Raw genomic sequence first — 23,829 nt, 5'->3', positions numbered from 1 at the left:
ACTTTTTTTCTGGATATAATCAACTTGTTGATATTGTTTTTAAATATGACTTTACACACACTTGGTTTGAAATAGCCTCTTTTTTGGGAAATAAAACTAATAAGTCATTTGGGGGAAAAAAGAAAGATAACTAAACACAGTGAACAATAGAGATGAACTCTGAGCAGTAAGTCTAGTGTTCCCAAAGCAGAAAGGTTTCCTAAGTTAAAAAAACAAATTTCAAAAGCAACAACAAAAACCACACATACCACTCACACACATGAATATTCTTTGATCATTTAAGGTCTTGGCAAGGATGCTGAGTGAAGATGGCAGACTTGGTTTTAACTAATTACAAGGCTATCCATGCTCACCTCCCCAAGTTAGCTGTTGTCTCTTTTCTCCCAGGTTGCAAATGGGAGGATTAATTCAACAGACGAGTGGCGAATGTCATGGCTGCTGCATGTGCGGTGATATGCTTTTACTGTGCAGAAGAGGTTTTTGTGATCTGTCTACTCACAGGTATTCCACCTCCCTCCCAGGCAGGATTTTTATAACATTTCATTCAGCAAAACGAGAATGAATCTCAATCTTGGAGTGTTTAACTTGCAGGGCCGCAGAAGGCATTTGCAAAGGTCCTTTCTGTCCTTAGAAGGAGCATTGAAGACAAAGCTCTGGGATGCTGAGATCTATTTTAATTTGGATGAGGCATTCACCATAATCTATTAGTTTAACAAAAACGTGCACTGATGTTAATTTAGTTGTGGTTTTTTTCCCCCCAGAAAGGCATGGGGAAAAAACCCAAATAATTTATATAAATAATTACCTTATCGAGTACATATGCAAAGTAAAGTTTCAATTGTTAAATCATTCATGATCTATCTAACAGCTGGCTGAAACAGCAAGCTTGCTGAATTGCCTCTCCAGGTAGGAACAGGGCAAGTGAGATAAATTAGCTTCCTTATGCTGGGCTGGATTTCCCATGGTTCTCTAGGGCTGCTGCAGCTTCTGAACAGAGGCAGAGGGGGCTGGCAGTGGCTGGTGGGATGGGTACACCATGCACATGGATTGCTCATTTCACTTCCAGCCATCGCCGTGGGGAGGACTGGTCTGTCTGTTGGTGTTGAGGCCATCAGCTTTTGAGCATCTACTTTCGGACATCAAAGAGTTGTGATCTCTTGATCAATACCCAATGCCAACCTGGAGGACAGGTGCCATCAAGGCCAGGGGATCATCTGCCTAATCTCCCAGCTAGAAGCCCCCATATGGGATAGACTGGAGGAGTACTATTCAGAAATGGTCCAGTGCTCCAGAAACTAGAACAATATAAGCCTTCCAAACCAGCATCTTTGGAGATATTTCAAAAAGTCTGGAAGAGATGGCTTCTAAGAAAGGAAAGGAAAAAGTTGCCACTTGAGGAAGCACAATGCTTCAAAATAGCCCGAAAGATTCCTTGCGCAAACAATTTCATTTCGTGCTTATGGGTAGGTAGGTTTCCATGACTATTTACATAGCAAAGAGAGTTGGCCAAGGTCACAGCATGAGTCTACCCTGCTAATGTACTCCCAGCTCTTCCTGAATCCAGTTCTTTTCACTAAATCACACTGTAACACAAGGAGAAAACCAATAGTGAGAACTAGGATACACCAACAAAAGAAAAAATGGTCTTTTGGATATGTTTCTGAGATCCCTTTAACAAATACTAAAAGTAGGGATGGTATATACTCATGGCTCGTTTTACTGATAGAGGGTGTTCTCGCATGTTTGCCTGTCTGCTGTTACATGAAAAGCAATTAGGCATCAAGAGCCTATGTAGCACGCAAACAAAACTCAGGAGCTATATCTAAAACATGTGATGTGTTATTTGGTCCCTGAAACTGCATCTTCTTAATGTTGCTCCCAAGTTCTCCAGTAGCAATAAATAGCTTTTGGCATGACAGTTCTTTGATATAAATGAAAACATGATGTAAGAGAATTGTGTTTTTGGCATTCTTAGCAAAGCAAGTGTTTAAATTACCGAGTTTATAAGAAATATGCTAGGTTCTTTTTTCCTTCAGTGGGAGGCAAGCTCAACTTCCTTTTATGGTTTTTTTTTTTTTTTTTTTTGCAGTGATGGGAGATTTGTTTCTAAAGAGAAATGAGGCAAGGAGAGGAGAGGCCACCTCTGTGGTTGGAACATTTCTATCCAAGAAGAACCAAGAATCTTTGCTCTGGCACTTAAATTATAAGAGTGTCACTGGACTCTGCTTTTCCCTTCCTAAGCTGCTTACTCCCAGCTCTGCAGACCCAGAGAGGGCTGGGCTCAATTTACAAAGCTAGGTCCCCTAGGAATGGATACCTGCTCCCTTGTGTCAAGCTGTTTGTCTTTATATTCCCGGAACCAAGCAGGATCTTATCTTTGGTCCCTCAATTTTCCTGTTCAGAGATCTGAAATGTAAAACCTGTTTATTTTTTTTCCCACTTTAAATCCACATTAGTTTGGGGAAGCAAATAAAGGGCAGACGAGTGCTTAAAAAATAAACTCTTAAAATAAGCTTCTCAAACTATTGAAGGATTTCTCTTTTGCTTCTGCTGAGGCCAGAGGAGGATGGGCATTGTGAGAGCTGCATCAGCCAGTTGATCCTCTAAAGAAAACGTGAGCATTAAAAAACAAAACAAAACCAACTTTCTGTCAGTGTTATCATAGGACTTGGGGTTTCCAGGGAATTCCCCAGAACAACTGCCTTGCTGCCTTTCAGAAACATCTCATCTCGGCCTTGTTCTCTAGCTCTGTATGCACCAGAATCCCAGGGCAACATAGTTTATTGTTTTAATATCTGTCTGACACAAAGCAAACGCATCCTCCAGTGACTCCTTATCTGTCATATGTATTTCTGTGAAAGAAATATCAAGACAAATAAGATGTTTGGGGGCACACCACGGGATGGTAGTTTTTGCAATTGGCAGCTTTTTGCAGAAGCAAGACCCCCGTCTGAACAAGACGAAAGTCACCATTCTGCATTGAGATTAATAACCAAAGCACCAAGACAGCGACATAGCAGGCGCCTGAAATGTGATGTTCTTTTTTGCAAATCCTTCCCTTGAAACAGCTGCAGGAATTCAACTAGTATTTTTATTATTATTAATATTGTTTTCCTGAAGTTGATTTTCAAAAAGCAAAAACAACAAAAACAAAATGGGTTATGATTATGACTCAGCCAAAGTAACCACAGACACCCATGGAGTTGGGGTGGGAATGGTCACCCTGGGGATTAGAAAGACAAATAGACCTGTTCTGAGGACTGGTATCCAAATGGAATAATTGAGTTAACATCAGAGTTAGTAAAAAAGAAAAACTTTTAAAAATTATCTGTTAGTTAATCAGAGGTGCGCTGGGCCACGGGGAAAGCTGGGCAGATGGAGCAGAGAGAAGAGATGGTGCCTCAGGGATGGATAGAGAATGGTTTCTGGAGTTCACCATCATGGTTGGTAGCCGGACACCTGTGCCCATCTCTGGGCAGTGATTGTTCATCAAATCAAAAGTGTGCTACCATTGAGGCAAAAGGTAGAACATGGCACAGAGTAGGCATCTCAAAGCCTCTCAACTATGGGTCCAATTAAGAAATAGAATCTCAGTAGCCAAGTGCATCTGCCTGTAGGTCTGAATGATGGTGGAAGCAGTGATAATTAAGAGGCATCCAGATGGCAGTGCTAATGGTAGATGGGTCTCCTCTTTGGTGTCACATCCCAAATATCCCTACAAGTAATGCTTTTGTAGTTCTGAAATCTTAGCATTATATATCTGTTTTTTATGCATCCCTCATAAGAATGTAGGTGCAACAGAGGCCAACCTGTGAATGTCTTCTCAATGGCATATTGGCTGTATTTAGGATGACACCTGACATACAGAAAAAAACTGATAAAATTGGATGAATGAAGTAGTGCATTTTCTACCCCCTCCCTAATCAAAGGACTGATACAATGAAGAAAGAATTGAAGGAATTTTTTCAAAGAAATTGGCAAAAGCAACATAGGTATGCTTCCACCATGATGTTGAGCTACAGACATTGGAAAAGGCAGGCAGTGTCTGATTCTAGGACCTTTCAGAACCAGCAATGTTGGAAGTGTGGGGAGGAAACAGAAGAAGTCCAGGCAAAAGATCCTGAATAAGAAAATAGAGTCCCTACATTTTGTCCAGAGAAAGTGGGGCAGGTCTCAGAGAAGGCCAACAGCACCAGAATAAAGCCTCCTAATCCAAATTTGTTTCTTTGCTGTTTATTGTGCAACCCAAACTAACAATCAATCTGTGATTCAGTCATTCTAGATCAAATGTATTCATTCATTCTAGACAAATATGTACCAGGAGAAGGGTATTCTTTTTATGTACGTACCTTACATTATTTGTTTTAAAATGTGATAAGATGGTACAAAATGCAAAGATACATGAAGATGCACATTTAAGAGAATGTTCTTTTTTATTTTCACCTCCAAGCAGCCATATGCCATATTCTGCCCTTTAAAATGAGAATGATATTGTACCCCACATTTTTAAAATAAAAAAGTAAAAAGAAAAATAAAAAAATAAAATAAAATGAGAATAATGGCCTGAAAAGAGGTTGGTAAACTATAACTCTTGGGCCCAAGCTGGGTTGCAGATTGCGCTTGTAAATAAAGTTTTATTGGAACATAGGCACATGTGTTCGTGTATGTATGGGTATAGTAGTCTATGGCTACTTTCAAGCTACAGAACTGAGTAGATGCAACACAGACCAGATGGTTCATAAAGCTGAAAATACTATCTGACCCTTTAAAGAATGAGTTTTTGATAGAGAAAAACCACCTCCAGAAATCATGGGATGGGGAGAAAAAAGGCCTGAATAAAGAAGTTGGATAGCTGCGCAGAGATTCCACACGGCCACTCCCTGGTCAGACATTTCTTGGAGCCCAGTCCATGTCTGCTTCCATCCTCTGGGGTACAAGTTTAGAGAGTAGTTAAGAGGGAAGCCTTGGGATTCAGATAGGCTGGATTCAAAGTCGACCAAGCTGGGTGATATCCCACAAACACCTTAATCCCTGTAAGCCTAAACTTCCTCATGAGAAAAAAAAAAGATGGCATAATAATCATACCTATTCATAGTTCTTTGTGAAGATTAAGTAAGAAAGCTCATGAGGAGGGCTTAGCAGAATGCCTGACATATATTGAGTGCTCAATAGGCATCACTGATGAGATTATGCTTATTATTATCATGATTATTTCAGGACTGAAACTAGGGTAATGGCAGGTGTTCACCTTGATTAGAAAACTTAAATGGAAGGTGGGGAGAACGCCAAAAAAACAAAAATCTCAATAATGAAGATAAATCATGTCTTAATATCATTTTTTAAACCAAAATTATTATTTTTGAATCCATAATGAGCAGACTACTAAAATTTAAATTAAACAGATCTGGACTAAGCTATATTGGATCTTAAGGTTTTAAAGGGAAAAATTCATAATATCTATCCTGGGAAATTTGATATTCTGTTCATCATGGATCTTTTTCCATTAACTTGGGTTTTTTGAAATATTGCATTAAAATGTTATTTATGTGGATTACTAAGTTTTTGGCATCCCTTTAAATTTTGTTGGAAGTGAGCACCTCACTTGCCTGTCTAATCACAGCAATACTTATATTATTTTAAGCAACATCTCTAAAAAGTATTAGGAAAAAACCATCGAGCCAGGCACAGTGGCCTATAATCTCAGCACTTTGGGAAGCAGCGGCAAGAGGATTGCCTGAGCCCAGGGGTTTGAGAGCAGCCTGGGCAACTTGGCAAGACCTCATGTCTGCAAAAAATTTTTTAAAAATTAGCCGGGTGTGTGCACACACCTGTGGTTCTAGTTACTTGGTAGGCTGAGGTGGAAGGATTGCCAGAGTCCAGCAGGTCAAGGATGCAGTGGCTGTGAGTGTGCCACTGCACTCCAGCCTGGGTGACAGAGTGAGACTCTGACTCAAATAAAAAAGAAAGAAAGAAAAAAAAAAAAACATCTTGAAGGCAACCAAGAAGCTTTGAGCTACCCACAAGTGAGGGATAAAGAATGCACAATTCTTTACACCAATGTATCAGTACCGCAATGAACTATATGTGCACTTTCTATTAACTGAACTCAGTCCAATGACATTTTCTGTATTGTGCAGAAGAAAGAGGAAGCCGTAAATTAATTTAGGCCCATATTTTAATTACAGAAGCCAATGGAAGTTATATCAATTACCCAAAAGTAGAATAGTGCTGGCCTGATTTATGTATGTTTCTGGTACCTAAATCATTGTTTTATGAATTCCACACAATTACTTCCATAAAATCTGCAATCAATATATCAATTAAAAATATGCCCTTACCACTTGCCCTTGAGTTTCATAGAAGTGAATAAATGAGAAAATGATTTTGCATGTCGATAACATTTAGGCTTCCAAGCATTTGCCTGTGATACTGATTTTTTTTTCTTTTGAAGAAGAGAATGGGGTGAAATTAGCATTCATCTTCCTTTAACATTAAGATGTGTTCTGACATAAAGCTAACTTTCAGCTACGGCTTCCACATAATGGTGAAAATACACTTGTTTGCACTGATAAGCATATAGAATCACACAGAAACTTATTCCGCAAAATGCTTCTCTAGTCCTTGACAAATAAAACTGGCATCCTTGTATCAAGGGGCTTGCTACAGACCAAACTGTATCCCCTCCACCCAAATTCATATGGAAAAGCTTTAACCCCTAATGTGATGGTATTTGGAGATGGAATCTTTAAGATGTAATTAGGTTTACATGAAGTCATGCAGGGGGCTCCTATGATGAGATCAGTGCTCTTATAACAGATACCAGAGAGCTAGCACATTCTCTCTCTCTCTTTCTCTCTCTCTCTCTGTTTCTCTCTCTCTCTGCCATGTGAAAACAAGAGAGAAGGTATCCTTCTGCAAACCAGAAAAAAAGTACTCACCAGAGGCCCAACTATACCAGCACCCTGACCTTTGACTTCCAGCTTCTAGAACTGTGAGAAGTCTGTTGTCTAAGCTGCCCAGTCTATGGTATTTTGTTATGACAGCCTAAGCAGACAAATACAGTGCTAAATAAAACCTGCTCCTGAAAGGGATTTTGCAATCTAAAATGATATCTAGCAAAAGAAAAGACATATATTTGCCTTTATTGTTAAAAATGTATAGTGAAATGTAATCAAAGTCAAAGGTCCAAAATAGGTAACACATTTGCAACATCTATGCTGTTCACAGGTTATTCATGTGAATTAACAATAAAATGAGAAAAAAAGATTGGAAGAGAAACAGGAATATATATATACTGGAAACTCACAAGAGTATGTCTAAATGACAACTAAATATGTGAAAGAGAATGTTCATTATTAGAAGAGGGGCAAATGCACACTGGAACAAACTGAAATGTTACTTTTCACCTCTCCAATATGTAACATTAAAGAGAGCAAAAACATGTCAGTGCTGGCAAGAATGTTATGATGGAACCAACAGTCCCATCTTTGGGAATGTAGGCGTCAAATTGGAAGCACTGATATGTAAGGGTATATGCAAAGATTTTTACTGCAGCTTTTTTGAGGGAGGTATAAAAAGAGAAGACTATGGAGAGAGAATGGTTGAATAAACTGTCGACCATCACATATGTGTCCTTAGAATTACCATGAAGAAAATCACCCACTGGGAGTTCACAGAAATTACTTTAAGGGTGCGTGTTATTTGGTAGAGTGGAAATATTATTCCCACTTTATTCCAATCATGTGTGAGTGTGTGTATGTTTATTCGCATGTTTTGTTGATTGATTGCAATGAGCACCTGTTACTTTTGTAATTTAAAAATCTATTCATATAATTGTGAAGAAAACAAAGTAAAGATGATAACATTTACCTGCTTCTGGAAACTTCTACTTCATATGTAAATAAGGATCAGTGACAGCTCGCTTTGCTAATCTAAATCAGAGGTGTACTTTTCCATTCATGGAACCAATAGTTTACCTCTTGATATTTCAACGAATAAAAATGAAAGTCATGCTTTAATTTAGACGAGATGCGATATGTTCTCTACCTTTCTATTTCTGCCTGGAGCCAATTTTGATGTTAAGTATTCACTCTATGCAAATAGTACTGGCAATAAGGCAGCTAGTGTCTTTTCCCCCCTGCACAAGAGGAGCCGACAGACTACTGACCCTCAGAGTGAGATGAACACTACATATGCTCCCAGCCCTGTACCGTTCTGTTAAGTATCATATTGTTGGTTATTCAGAACCTGTTGAAAATATTTGTTGTAAATGTTCTGAATTTGATACCTGATGATCTTGCCTAATTCCCTAGCATTTTGTTCTTTCTTCATTTAGGTTTGATAGAAAATAGCCTTGTTTGACCCTTCCCTGAGAGTAGTTTATTAGGACATGTAAGAAGATACGTGATGTTCCATGACACAACTTGAACTTGGGGTCCAAACCTGCATAAAATTTAGGGATGAGGAAGAAAAACTGGGTTGGGCCAGATGAGAAAATTCATGGGATTAGGTTGCATGGACATAAAATTGTGAGTGAAATATTCTTTGTAAGGCTTTTGTGTGTCCTGAGTCATATTATCAGGATGATTCCCTTAATGGAGGGAAAAAACATTATGCAAAAATGCATCTTAAAAAGCACATAACTTTGGTAGGAATTACATTCATTACAGACTAATTCAGCAGAGTTCCTTTAAAAACCATCTTCCTTACTGCATTTAAGGGTGTTATTTACAGATGATTAGCTATTTGACTAGGAAGAGGGGCAATTTAAGCCAAAAACATCCAAGGCCAGTTAAAAATCTGTCAAGAGCCGGGCTCGGTGGCTCAGCTTGTAATCCCGCGCCTTTGGGAGGCTGAGGTGAGAGGATTGCCTGAGCCCCCGGGTTTGAGACCCGCCTGGGCAGGCGAGACCTCATCTCTACAATAAATCAAAAATTAGCCGGGTGTGGTAGCGCGTGCCTGTAATTCTGGCTACTCGGAAGGCTGAGGCGGAAGGATCGCCGGAGCCCAGCAGGTCAAGGCTGCGGTGGCCGGTAGCTGCCACCGCCCTCCAGGTTGGGCGACAGAGTGAGACTCCAACTCAAAAAAAAAATCTGTCAAGAAAAAAATGCAAAAAAGAAAAATGGAACACCAAAGTTATCTTGGAAGTTAGTAGACATACAGGATCTAATATATAAAAGTATAATTTGCACACACTTTTCTGCAGAAGCACAACTGTTAGATAAAAACGAGAAATACATGCATTTTCAAGTTAAAGAAACAAGTACATCCTAAAAGATTGCTGAGAAGCATGGGAGCCTCTGCTTTGAAGACAATGGTTGTATGCTCAGAGAGAAAGAGACTGCACCCATCAAACCTCAAAGGCAAGATGTGTATGTGGTATGTGTATGTGTATGTAGACCCTGTGTACATGAGACCTGGAGGGAAGGGAGGAATCCGCAAAAATGACACATGCCTACAATGTGCAAAAATGACCCTTTACATGCTGGTTGAATTGTTGAAAAAAATGGGGTATGGCTTCATACCAGATTATTCATTCTAATCTGGAAGAGAAAAACTTAAGTGAATGTTTCAAAGAAGCCAGCTAACTGCAAATAGCGTGGACCAAAAAGTCATCAATAAGAAAGGACACCGCAGCAATGTATCTTAGGGTTGTGCAGACAACCTTTATATTTGCACCACTGCACAGAATGAAGATGGACATAATCGAAGGACCCTCTGGCTACACAAATGGAGAAGGAGTGGGTTCAGAGTTGGTCACCATTACAATGCTAACTGAGCGTGCCCATCTGAATACTTTTGCTTAAGGACGCACAAGTGAAGATTCTTCTTGTAAGAAACTGAGCCGGGTGCAGTGGCTTATGCCTGTAATCCCAGCACTTTGGGATGCAGCTGAGAGAGGATTGCCTGAGCCTGCCAAAGGGTTCAAGACTAGCTTGGGCAACTTGGCAACACCTCATTTCTGCAGTAACTCAAAAAATTGGTTGAGCATGGTGGTACACACCTCTAGTGCCAGCTAGCTACTTAGAAGGCTGAGGTGGAAAGAGCACCTGAGCCCAGCAGGCTAAGGGTGCGGTGACTGTGAGAGTGCCACTGCACTTCGGCCTGGGTGATAAAGACTTCGAGTCAAAAAAAAAAAAAAAAACCCAAAACCAACAACAACAACAAAGATTTTGTTTCTGTTTTGCTTTTTATGGAGCAGTAATATTAGCTATTGTTTTCTTTACAACTGCAATATTAAAGGATGCTTTATTTTGTTTAATATTTTTGGAAAAGTTACCACAAACTTAAGTTCTCAAAAAGCAGAGAGCAGATTAAAATATAACATAATTACACAACAGAATATTATGAAGCCATTAACATATTTTCATAAAGAGCACATGGCATGATAATAAATGAAAATAATAAGATGAAAAATGTGTAAGTAACATGACTGATGATGTAATTTAAAAATGAAGGATGCTGGACACACATTATACAGTTTCCATAATTATTATAAATTTTTACTTTAAACTTAGAAAAAAGTATAATTATATGCTGTGAAGTAATACTGCTACTTTGTATTTTAATAACAAAATGAACAATTTAAATTAGAGAGATCAGTACACTTTTTCTGCAAAACCCCAGCTTGTTACTATTTTAAGCTTTGTAAGTCACCTATGTCTCTGTCATATATTCTTTCCTTTTGTTTTGCTTTTACAATCCTCGGAATATCTAAAAGTCATTCTTAGTTCATAAACTTTATAAAAAAACATCATGGGCTGGGTTTGGCGACCCTGCTTTAGATGATTTCATTTCTTGTGTATGCTTTATCTATTTTATATGGAGAATTTGTTTAATATTTTCTATGTTTGATATGTAAGACACATGCTTTCCCCAAGTCACATTCGAATAGTTATACTGATTCCAATGAGCACTTTTTCAAAGTTAATTTGTTTTGTTCACTTCTGTAAAGAAAACTGAAATACATATATGTCATATGGTCAGATAAAGCCATACAGTCCAATATGGGAACGATTAGCCTCATGTAGCTAATTATGTAACAAAATAAAATAAAATCAGCACCTCAGTGCCATCAGCACTGCGCTGGAAAGCGCAGATAAGGGCGATTTCATTCCAGGCAGTTCTATAGGACAACAATGTTAGAGGAAAGAAAAGCAAAACAACACTCTGGGACTCAGCCCTATGGTGAGTTTCGGTCCTACAACTCTCCTTCAGAAGATAATATTGACAGAGAAGAAAGGAGAGCAGGCAAATGGAACAGTGATGGGGTTTAGAGTAAAATGGACCCAGAATGGCAGCTGAAGGTTGAATAACTTCCCCAGGTTCAAAAAACAAATCCACTTATATACTGGCCGTGTGATCTTGGGTAAATTAATCCACTTCTCAGTGCCCTCCACTTTCTCAGCTGTAAAGCAAACATTATCATACCTACCTGGTGCAGGTTTTGAGAGAAACAAACAAGGCTGAACATGTGAAAATGTTCAGTAGCATTACAGTTTTAGGAGATACGTGCACACACATTTACATTGGCCCTCGTGGGACAGTGTCCATAAATTCAGAAAGAAATGCTTCTTGCAGGTATGGTTAGATGCTGGGGGCACAAAAAATATCTTGCATTCAACTAATGCCAAAACTGCTGTTGGGGATTATATGTGGTTGGGAGAAACAGATGGCTGTCCCAACCTCCTGAAGACTTCAGTAACCCTCAGATTTGTCATATCATTATAATTTTGGTTCCCTATAACGGCTGATAGCTTTTGCCCCCAAACTGAGGAGTCTGTTTTGCCTCAGCCTCACACTTTGGGAAAGGAGATGCTTGATTCTGTCAGAACAGTGAGGATTCTCCTCTGTCTCTTACCCTTTGATAACCACGGGTCTCCCCTCTCTTCTCCAGGCAAGTCTCAGAAGCACCCCCCACCTTCCCCACCCCAAAAGGATGCCCAGACTCACTTTTGAGCACAGACTCTAATAAGGACTCTCTGGAAACTTCACAGGATTTACACACATTGTATGAAATCCATGACAAAGTCTAAGCTGCGGCTGGGAGACTCTTGGAGGAGGGGAAACCATGTGGGAGAACATGAGGGAATCAATTGGAGCTTTAATTTTTTCCATCTGCTCTGGAAATTGAGGTGGGAGTGGGGCAACCTCCACGCTGGAGCTTCTGTCTTAGGCAGAGGAATCTGTGGTTCTTCCATGTCAACCTTGTGATCTGCTTTCCATGCTTATTTCTGGTCTCCTCCCTCCAGCACTTGACAGCTATACTTATGCATGTTAAAGGGCCCCAACAATTTTTTATTGTTGATCTCCCCAACTTGGTTAAGTAGGGAAGAACCACAGTTTTCTCTCTCCTCCATGTCCTTATGGGAATCACACAACAGAAGATTAGACCAGCCTTGTAAACAAGTCACTGGCTTCAGGCTAGTAATATTTTTCATAGTGACAATTATGCACAAGAGTCTGATCAAGTATCTTTAGCTAGGCTAGGATGCTTTCTGGATGGTCTGTTTATATTATTTATATTCTTCTTCTTCTTTTATGATTATTATTGTTATTTTATAGGCAGAGCCTCGCTCTTTCACTCAGGCTGGAGTGCAGTGGCATGATCATAGCTCACTGCAGCCTGAAGCTCCTGGGCTCAATCCCACCTCGGGTTTCCAAGTAGCTGGGACTATAAGTCATGATACCACATCCAGCTAATTTTCTGTAGAGATGGGATCTCACTATGTGGTCCAGGCTGGTCTTGAACACCTGTCTTCAAGTGATCCTCCCACCTTGGTCTGCCAAACACGTTATTTTCATATCAATTTACAAAGCTATGATAGAAGGCAGGCGAGGAGCTGCAGCTTCCCACCCTCCCATCCCTCCTCCCTACCCCATGCTCATGTCCCATCCGTTGGACCCAAACCTGACAGAGCTAACAAAGAATGGCTAGGAAACCTGGGAAGTGGGAGTTTGGATGAGGATGATCATGAGCAGAGGGATTCAGATGCTAGGCAGCAGGGAAACACAGACATGCTTAGGAAAGTCGACTTCACCTCGTAGGGAGCCACAAGAGAGGGCGGGGCAGAGGGAGGGGAAGAGAACTTACATGGCAGGGAAGGTGACTGGACTCAGAATTATGTCACAAAACAAAAAGAGAGCCACAACAGCGGGCTTACTTGCGGAAGTATATACAAGTGAACTGGGGGCACTGTACATGGAAGATCCCTCCTGGTTGGCCTGGCACAACAGGACCGTGCCTACGAAAGAGAGAGAGAGAGGGTATCTGGTTTGGGAACAGGCACACTACACCTGAGAGATCACGGCAACGCAAACGCGAGAGGCAGGGAAACGAAAACAGCCACATCCCAGAGTGCATGATGGAGACGCCCGAGGGAGCCCCCTGCCTTAGCCAAAGGGAATCAGTGGAAGTCCATCCCCCAGCCCACCAAGCACATGCCATGACTTTTCACGTGGATTGAATAATGGGGTCTGGCTGCCCCGGGACCCTATTTCAGATCAGAAATACAAGCACCAGGGCATCCCGAAAAAGGAACTTTAGAAATATCAGAGAGAACTAAAGAGTAAGCCTGGCCCAAACACAACTTTGCTGTGTGATCTTGGTAAGTCACTGTACCTCTCTGTGCCTCAGCATTCCCATCTGGAAAACAGGGCAAATATACCTACCTCCAAGAAGGGTTGTGAATTGTGTGACTGGAAATGCACCCAAGGCAGAGGCTGGCATGTAATAATTACTCGATAAATGGTAAGCATGTGCATTGATAGGTTTAGAGAAAATTTTTTTCTTCCCCCAAACTTTAATCTTTCTGAATCAGTCCTTCAGAGGAGGAAGAAAAACAAGGCAGGGGAAAAATAAACGCAATTTTTGCTAACCCTAGGATCTATCCTGGACCCACATTGGACACTGGATGAGACAACTGTTGGCTTCTGCATTTCTGATTTCTTCCCCAAACCTCTCTGCTTTCCAGCTGGAAAGGCTGTGTAACTAGCCCTGCAGGCCGCGGCTGCATTGCAGCAGTGTCTTGCCTCCTCCTGATTTAAAGTGAAGGGCACTGGGTTTATCCTTGCAAAATGGAATTTTACAGCTGCGAATAACAGTGGAATTCTGAGATACCTCCTCCATCTATGACAGGTTCTGAACAACCACCCACTCCAGGAATGACCGGGGTCAGGAATCTTCAGGGTATCAATTCTACTCTCCTGCTGCTGCAACGTTCAAACTCAAAGACTTTGAAAAGAATTAGAGAGACTTTTGAAGAGTTTTAAGCCCATTACTGGTGATGGAAATGCCTTCCTGGGGTTTCTGGTCACTTCTCTGGCTGGGTTAGGTCAACCACCCACATTTGTTTTTATATTCCCCTGTCATGACCACCACTGGAAAGCAATCTCCCATGAAAAAAAAGTCTACCTAACAATGGCACCCCCGGGAGCAGGGAACATTCCTATATCCTTGGAGACTTGCCCTAGGGAATGGTTCTATATTCTTTTGTATCTTTCCCAAGATCAACAAAAGTGTATGAAAACTTCCAAAGTGAGTGGGGTTCCATCAAAGAGAGGGAGTGCAGTGTGATGTTATTAAGAGACAATAAACCAGACACAGTTCTTAAGAGTATTCCTTCCTGATCTGTACTCCACCATTCGTCAGGTACTGAGTCAATACAGATCACCTGAGGATCACATTAGGAGGTCTGAGAAGCCCACCCCACATTCCACTTACACCCTCTGTTCCCTGTGCCCCTCTGTATTATATACCTTATTTCCAGGTAAAACAAAGATTTTATTAAAATTTCTAACCTTGGGGACCAAAGGGAGGCCCAAACTTTACCTGTATGATGTCCACTTGTATACCTAATCCTGAATTTTACCACACATCTTTAAAATAAAATATAAAAAAATTAAATTAACCCCCCCCCAAACAAACAAAAAAACCAAACAACCAAAAAAAAAAAAAAGAATTTCTTACCCATCTAACCCTTTCCTATCACCAAGTCTGACAACTCTATCCAGTCTTTCACAGGGAGAAGGAGCCCATGGACAAACGTTCTACCTGCAGGAATGTCCCCTGGTCCTTTTAACGCCTACTCTGGCATCCCACGCTTAAAGCTGAGAGGAGCCACCATCATGCCCCTCAAATATCCCTGGACACAAGGTTGAAATTAACTGATCTTCTCTTGGTAACAAAGATATTAAGAGTCTGAATGGGCCTCAGTCACATTTTTGCTAAAATGATAGTTCTTTCTACTTCATTTGAAATCAACAGTTCATCACAACAGATAAGATGATCCTTCACATAGCCTAGTTTATCCTTAGTGGATATTTCCAGTTTTAGCAGGTAATTGGCATAGTAATGGGGCTTAATAGCAAGCAAACTAAACTCCAGATGATGATGGAGGTGGGTGTCTAAAATTAACCCCCAGGAAGTAAGCTATCCACCAGGAAAGACATTCAGCTCCCTACAATAGGTGCTCTTTATCAATAAGTACTCACATGTGACTCTGCAGAGAGCATCTGTTTGATTTTGCTCATTGCTAGAAATCTTCAAAAGAAATTAATGTTTCTATAGGATGTACAGAGAACTGTTAATCAGAATCTTCTTAGGTGGGACCTTGGCAGGTAGATTTTGAGAAAATTCCTCCACCGTTCTCTCCTATATAGCCCTGGTTAAAAACCACTCTTTGCTATGACTCTAAAACTTTCTGAAAAAAAAATAGTCCATTAAAAATAGAAAAAAAAGACTGGGATCAGTGGTTCAGCCTGTAATCCCAGCACTTTGGGAGGCCGAGGTGAGTAGGTTGCCTGAGCCCACGAATTCAAGACCAGCCCGGGCAAATTGGCAAGATCTCATCTCTACAGTAAATAAATAAATACCCAGGCATGGTAGTGTGCACCTGTAGTTCCGGCTTCTTGAAAGGCTGAGGGGGAAGGATCGGCAGAGCCCAGCAGGTCGATGCTGGGGTGGCCGTGAGTGTGCCACTGCACCCCAGCCTGGGCGATAGAGTGAGACTCCAAACTCAAAAGAAAGAAAGAAAAGGAAAAGAAAAAAATCCAAAATTGGGGTGCCTATGTTTCAAAAGAAAAATATTTAACAGTATCAAAAACACATCCAGAGAGACATTTCAGTGTTATGATTTTAACCATACAATTTTCACTATTCTCAATATAATTTATAGAATTCCTTTGGGACACAACAGAGATTCTGTCCAGAAAGATAAACCCTAGCAGGGCATAACAAAGCTTTCCTAATTTTTCTTATGCTGTGGATCCTGAGAAACTGAAATAACTTCTTTGGATGCTTTCTTAGTGGAGAAGAAAAAAAAACTTTATGCAATGATTTTGACCTTTGTAAAACAAAATCTATGCCTTCACAGGACTCAGTTTTTAGAAACATCCTCCAATTAATTTGCAAAGTACTTAGTGTGTTCCTTTATGACTTTGTGACCTTTTCTTAAAAGGAAGCTTTGAATTCAACAAAAACAAAGCAGCAGAGAACACTCTAACCTCCATGCATTTTTTTTTTTTTGACGGGTATAGGGACGAGTAATGTGTGTTTGTTTTAAAAGCAAGATCATAGAGTACCAACAGCAATACGAAGAGTACTTACAAGGTCATTCAAAGCACTTCCCAGTATAGCAACAACATAGCATTTCAACAAGTCCTCTGAATTGAATTTTCTGTCCCCAGCCCCCAACATAAACTGAATACCTCCAATTGCCATGAACTGACACCTGCATGACATGGTGACATCCTATACTTCTTAGACTTTTGTGCTTTCTCTTATGAAACTCCTTATAATTTAAGGATGGCAACTAGATTCAATTTATACCACTACCTACCCATTCCTTAGCCAGGGCAGAGATTATTAATCAATTGCAATATTGTCCTTTGCCATTGGCCTAGAATCCTCAGAATTACTCCCAATGGGCAATTACAACCATTTGATTAGACTTGGTGAAGGGAATGAGACCTTCATGGCATTCCTGCTCTTCATGTTAAACTATACGAAATAGTTTAAAAGTGACTGCCTTTATCCCCAGCCCCCAGGAGTGAATTAACTACTCCCTCTTGTAGGCTCTTATCATACATTTAAAAAAAAATCTCCCTGGTAGGTCCTTTGTCATGCTGTATTACAATTTCCTATTTACATATTTGTCTTCTGAGTTATACAATCCCCCTGCGGCAGAGCCAAATCATACTCATCTTTTTATTTCTAGCACCTAGCAAAATACCTGGTCCTCAGAGGGATTAATGAATATGATTGAATTATAATGCATCTTTTTTTTTTTTTTTTAACTCTCCATTTCTATTTTCTTTACTAAAAATAGTGCTTTTCCCTACCAACCCCTTCTGGAGGAGGCCTTCTTGTGCCTGTTGTTTATAGCTGGAAATCTACAGGCCTAAAGTTCAAATATATTTACAAACTACAGCGGAGATATTCACTTGTTTTCTCTTCTTTCCTTGTTCTTTTAGGGTTGACTCATCCAGTTTAACGTGAAACCTGGGCAGCCTAGAGCTCCATTTCCTGAACTGTTGATGACTATATCAGCACCTGGCAGAGACCGGGCTCCATGTGACAGAACGCAATCTTGGAATAATCAGAGCCTTTTCCAAAGCTGCCACAGTCACTTGCTCAGAGTGTCAGGATCATCAACATTCCAAATCCTGGCAAGATGTCCACACAGCCGCTCTCCAGCAGGATTTGGAATCCTCCAGCTGGGAAGGGGTGAGCCAGGGTCAATGTCTGGGGTGAGCCAGGGTCAATATCTAGGGTGTCAAAACCTTTTCTGCTCAAGTGGAGACTCCACCCAGTGTAGAAGACCATTCCTGACCCCTGAACAGGCAAGGTAAAGCCCATGAAGGATGTTTTCTATCACAGACTTCCTGTAGAAGTGTCTAAACTTTTTACTATGCTGCCAACCCTTAGGTGAGGAAATTGGATTCAAACAAACTAGAAGGACAGCGCAGTTTCACACCTCTATGCCTTTGCACAGGCTGTGTCTTTTCCCTTACCCTGGATGGCTTTATTCCAGACTCAGGTCTGGCTTCTCCTTCTCCTAGACACCAGACCTATGTACCTCTACCAGATGGGCTGGGTTCAACTTCCCTTCTCTGCTTTTCTAGATTGCTGTAAATAATTTATGTAATGTGTGCCTTCCCCTATTGATGCTACTAATTCCAAGAGGCCAGGAATCATGTCTTCCTCATCTTCCTATCCCTGTGGGTGCAGGAACTTAGGTTAAGAGACAGGAAGCAATTGATGAGAGAAAGCACAGTGTTTCTAATAGGCAGCCATGTTATACTTTCAAAAAACAAAATTAGGATGGAGGATAGGATAGAAGAAAAGGAAGATTGTTTTGCAATGTCTGCCCCTTCCATTTTAATATCAAATGGCCTGGCTCAGTGGCTCAGCCTGTAATCCTGCACCTTGGGAGGCTGAGGTGAGTGGATTGCCTGAGCCCGCGGGTTTGGGACCCGCCTGGGCAGCAAGACCTCTCTCTACAATAAATCTAAAAATCAGCCGGGCGTGTAGCGCATGCCTGTCATTACAGCTACTCGGAAGGCTGAGGTGGAAGGATCACCGGAGCCCAGCAGGTCGAGGCTGCGGTGGCCGGGAGCAGCCACTGCACTCCAGTCTGGGCAACAGAGTGAGACTCCAACTCAAAAATAAATAAATAAATAAAAAAAATTAATATCAAATGAGGCACAGCTCCAAGTCATCATACTGGTGAATAATTAAATCCTTTCCTACATATTTTCTGAATTTAAAAAACAAAACAAAAAGTTAAAGGAACATCCCAACTGCCTGGCAACTGGGAATGGCTACTTCACTTCATTAACCCAAAGATTAAGATGGGTTCCAAAATCTGGAGAAGGATGAACTTGTCTCTATGGAAATGCAAAAAACAAAGACAAAAAATAACAGCAGAACTTTATGAAATAGCTAAGATCCAGTGGAAATTCTGGGACACCTGTTCAGGAAGGTTCCATGTGTATCATGCACTGTCTATACCTCCACAAACCTCTACTGTATTTTGGTCCAGAGTCAGATGAGAACAGAGCTCTCCACTGGGGTCTAGCTTTCCTACTGTCACTCAGTCTAATAAAGGTGCTAATGTGGGAAAGAGAGCTGAGAGGAAAACCCTACTGGCCAATGACTAAGTGCAGGAAGCCATCTGCAGAGCTTCACTGACCCTCTGCCACTAGTGCTCAGCCAGGAAAAAATGAAGTGTAAGAATCAACCTTCACTCTTAAGAGTGTATTTATTGGTGTCTACTAGTCTACAACGTGTCAGGCATTGTACTGGCTCTGGGCACATCCGCCAAACTCCATGTGCTTTTCAAAGGGACAGCAATGCTGTCATTTTTAGTACTTGTACACTCATTTAAAAAATCTACCAGAAAAGGAACAAAGGAAAGATTCTGAATATCAACCCAATTCTTAGCCTATCTGATTAGTTACATTGCTCACTGAGATAGATAAAATTAAAGAGTTATTTTAGAACAATTTTTATTAGATAGAACTATTATGGCTTTGGCAAAAAAATTCCATATTTCTGCTATATATTGCTATCGTAACAGAAAAAGTCGAGAATAGTAATTAATGCTAGAAATAATATTTTGTACATATATAACAAAGCTTTATTCAATATTTGCCAAAGAATGCTTTCACTGCATTGTTTCCTCCCTAAAAAGAGAGATGAGATATTATTAGTCTGAGATATTATTAGTCCTTTACAGGTAGGGAAAAAAAAGCACAGGAAACTATATATTTTAACAGAAGCCTTTACGTCAATTAGAAGCAAATTCTAGATGAAAAACAAGCTACTTGAATTCCTAAACCATTATTCACTTTACCAATGAGTCCTTTCTGCTCCCTTTGTTATAGAATAATTTTTAAAGGTTTTAAAAATTAGAATAGAAGTAGAAGAGTTATGATTGAAAGAACAAGCTATAAACTGGCAGGACATGGACACTGTGCTGAAATGGAAACACACAAACTTCTTTTTTTAAAATCAAAGCAGTACTTTTAGAATGGAGGTGGCAGGTGGGCACCGTGGCATAATCCTCTAAGCCCAACACTTTGGGAGGCCAAGATGGGAAGATAGCTTGAGGTCAGGAGTTCAAGACCAGCCTGGGCAACATAGAAGACTTTCCCTATATTACACTGGAAGTCTTCAAATCATTACTAATGTTTAAGCATCACCTTGGGAGAGAGTTAAATGGTCAGTTCTCCGTGTTTTATCCCTGAAGAGTCTGATTTGGCTGTTCAGAAATCTGTGTTTCCAGTCACCATCTAGGTGATCTTGTTACCTCATGGGTGCACTTTGAGAAACCCAGGCCTAAGGGTCATCTCCACATATTTAGGAGAAAAGCAATCGTGGACAAAGAGGTAGAATTTTTTTTTTTGTCTTTCCCATGTTGTTCATTGACAGATTTTGTCTTTGCGTTGATAGCATTTTGAACAAAATATTAACCCACATCTAGTCCTCACTAACTCTGTGGAACTCTCTGGAGGTGGCTGGTAAGGATGGTGCACAAAAATCACTACATGGTCCTACAGAAATCACTCTTGGTTTCCTATCCAAAAGAAGACATACAGGTTGGGTGCGGAGGCTCACGCCTGTAATCCCAGTACTTTGGGAGGTGGAGGGAAGAGGATTGCCTGAGCTCAGGGGTTTAAGACCAGCCTGGGCAACATGACGAGACACCGTCTCTACAATAAATAAAAAAATTAGCCAGGTGTGGTGGCACGTACCTGTAGTTCAGCTACTTGGAAGGCTGAAGCAGAAGGATCACCTGAGCCCTGCAAGTCAAAGTTGTGGTGAGCATGACACTGCACATGCTCCAGCCTGGGCAACAGAGTAAGACTCCAACTCAAAAAAAAAAAAAAAAAAAAAGGAAAGGAAAAGAAAAATAAAAAAACATATGCATTCCTGCCCTACTGTTATATGGACTGAATTGTGTTCCCTGAAAATGTGTACGCTGAAATCCTAACCCCTAGTACCTCAGAATGTTTTATTTGGATACAGGGTCCATAAAGATGTCATTAAGTGACGGTAAGGTCATGTAGGTGGGCCCTAATCCAATATGTCTTTATAAGAAGAGGAGATTAGGACATAGGCACAGAAAGAAGACCAGGAAAAGACACAGACAAAAGACAACCATCTACAAGCTAAGGAGAAAGACCTCCAAAGAAACCAACCCTGCCAACACTTTCATCTCATTTCCGATTTCAAGCTTTCAGAACTGAGAAAATAAATCTCTATTGTTTAAGCTACCCAGTCTGCCATACTTAGTAATAGCAGCCCTCGCCAACTAAAACACCTGCCTACCTTGTAATGACTCTAGAGGATCAAAGAGGCACTATACATGTGGGTCCCCTATAAAGCGTCCCACAGGCCTCTCAAACTTCTGCGGGACTTAGACACCTGGGAGGTTGCTTTGAGGTCCCTGCTACTGGAGGCTACTGCTTCCATTTGACAAATGTATTCAAAATGTATCCAGAGCCCCAATGGGCTGTGGATACTTTTGCAGTTATGCATTTCTGAACATCAGACTAGCACTGAGCTAATCCATGTAAGAATATTTTCAGAGTTAATCCCTAATGCTTTTATACAGCCTGAAAGATGAGCTTCTCTGAAGAAGGGTTATGGTGGAGTTTAAAGAACAGAGATATTTCCATTTGGGCACAGATGTTGCAGAAAAATGTATGTATAATTCTTATAAATCAAATCATGTTTTAATTGTACCAAGGGATTTCCATATTTAAAGAAGCCCTGAAGCGAATCTGTCTATAGTGTAAATAATCCCTCACTCCAATTTATTTTTGTAAGTTTTTGGTTTTCATAATATTCAAAAAGAAATACTTCATTTCTTGTTTATTTTCTTTTTATGCTTTTTATTTGAACACAGCTTCAGACCTTTACAGAAAAGTTTCAAGAATAGTACAAAGAATATCCAAACAACTTTCTCCCTGGTTATTTATTATTTCACATTTTAATGACTCACTTGAACTGTTTACTTATTTTCCTTCTTCCAAAATTTAGGCTAATATTTACATTGACAGAAAATATTTACTTACTCAATATGATAATAAATATAACAACAATTGTAACTTTAAAAAATTGTACTGAATACCTGAGAACCACTAGGTAATCTGCTCAGCTTAAACTTGGATTATCACCTACTCTTAAAAAAACCCTATGAGAAAGACACTATTATTACACCCATTTAATAGATGAGAGTATTGAAACATAGAGAAATTTAGGATCTTGCCCAAGGTCACACAGATCTTACAGTGCTGAATACAAATCATATCAGCCAGATTCCTGGACCCCTGGTTCTAACAATAATCTTCAAATCAAGTGTTGGCAAACTACTATCTTTTGGCCAAATCCTGCTTACCATGTATTTTTGTATAATCTATGAGCTAAGAATGATTTTCACATTTTTAAATGGTTGGGAAAAAAATCTGTTGGTGACTAGTGAGAATTATATGAAGCACAAGTTTCAGTATCTATAAAGATTTATTGTAACACAGCCTCATTCCATTCATATTGTGCATGGCTGCTTTTCTCCCAAGACAACAGAGTTGAGTAGTTACAACAGAGATCCTATGGCTTGCAAAAGCTAAGATATTTACTCTCTGGTCCTTTACAGACAAAGTTTGTTGACCAATGTTCTAATGTCCCTTCACTGTTTGGAACAATATTAATAGTAACTGTCTCTCAGGGGACAATTAGCTTTTCTCCAGGGAGCTGGCAATGACTATTTCAGAGGGTATCATTCTATCAATATTTGCTCCAAAATTAATTTCATTTCTTTTTTGTTAAAAAACAGACAGCAAACTTTTTTTTTTTTTGAGTTGGAGTTTCACCTGTTGCCCAGGTTGGAGTGTAGTGGCACAGTCTCAGTCACCACAGCCTCGATGAGCTGCTGGGCTCAGGTGATCCTTCCACTTCAACCTTCCAAGTAGCTGGAGCTACAGGCACATGCCACCGCGCTTGGCTAATTTTTTGATTTATTGTAAAGATGAGGTCTCACCAAGTTGCTCAGGCTGGTCTCGAACCTGTGGGCTCAGGTAATCCTCTCACCTTGGTCTCCCAAAGTGCTGGGATTATAGACATGAGCCACCACACCCGGCCTAACAAACTTTTTTTAAAGACATGTTTTTTTAAAAAAAAAAATTTGCAGCCGGGCTCGGTGGCTCAGCCTGTAATCCCGCGCCTTTGGGAGGCTGAGGTTAGTGGATTGCCTGAGCCCACGGGTTCGAGACCCGCCTGGGCAGTGAGACCTCATCTCTATAGTAAATCAAAAAATCAGCCAGGCGTGGTAGCGCATGCCTGTAATTCTGGCTACTTGGAAGGCTGAGGCGGAAGGATCGCCGGAGCCCAGCAGGTTGAGGCTGCGGTGGCCGGGAGCGGCCACTGCACTCCAGTCTGGGCGACAGAGTGAGACTCCAACTCAAAAAAAACCAAACAAACAAAAAAATTTGCTCAAAATTTCTTTGGAATTCATTGTTGTTCAAAACAATAAAACGATTAGAAAAATTTTTCCATGAAGTATTTGTGAAACTCCAGCAATTCAGTCACAACAAAAACAATATAAATAAGTTTTATCTCCTAGGGTGTTTGTCCTTCAAGGTTATAAGTGTCCATGTAGAGATAAGGTGTATACTAGGGCCTTGCTTCTCAAATTCTACTATGCCCTGAATCACTTGGGGATTCTTTTAAATACAGATTCTTATCTAGTAGGTCTGGGGTGAGGTCTGAGAGTCTGCATTTCTAATAAGCTCCCAGGGAATGAAGGTGCTGATGACTACAGTAAA

The 23,829-nt window shown here is 40.5% G+C and overlaps 1 protein-coding gene across 1 annotated transcript in view; it reads right to left on the bottom strand.

Annotated features, from left to right (window-relative positions):
- The window catches only part of RBFOX1 (RNA binding protein, fox-1 homolog 1), a 201,241-nt gene that overhangs the window by 71,555 nt on the left and 105,857 nt on the right, over positions 1-23,829 (bottom strand). Inside the window, exon 8 of the mRNA XM_021719102.1 lies at positions 13,164-13,244. Within this exon, the coding sequence (XP_021574777.1) occupies positions 13,164-13,244 (81 nt within the window). The remainder of the gene's footprint in view (positions 1-13,163; positions 13,245-23,829) is intronic.

The sequence above is a fragment of the Carlito syrichta genome, unplaced genomic scaffold (genome assembly GCF_000164805.1).
Source record: "Carlito syrichta isolate Samal-C Ts95f unplaced genomic scaffold, Tarsius_syrichta-2.0.1 Scaffold314127, whole genome shotgun sequence".
Classification (NCBI taxonomy): Eukaryota; Metazoa; Chordata; class Mammalia; order Primates; family Tarsiidae; genus Carlito; species Carlito syrichta.
Note: the sequence above shows the minus strand (reverse complement) of the source record. Positions and strands in the feature narration are given on the sequence as shown.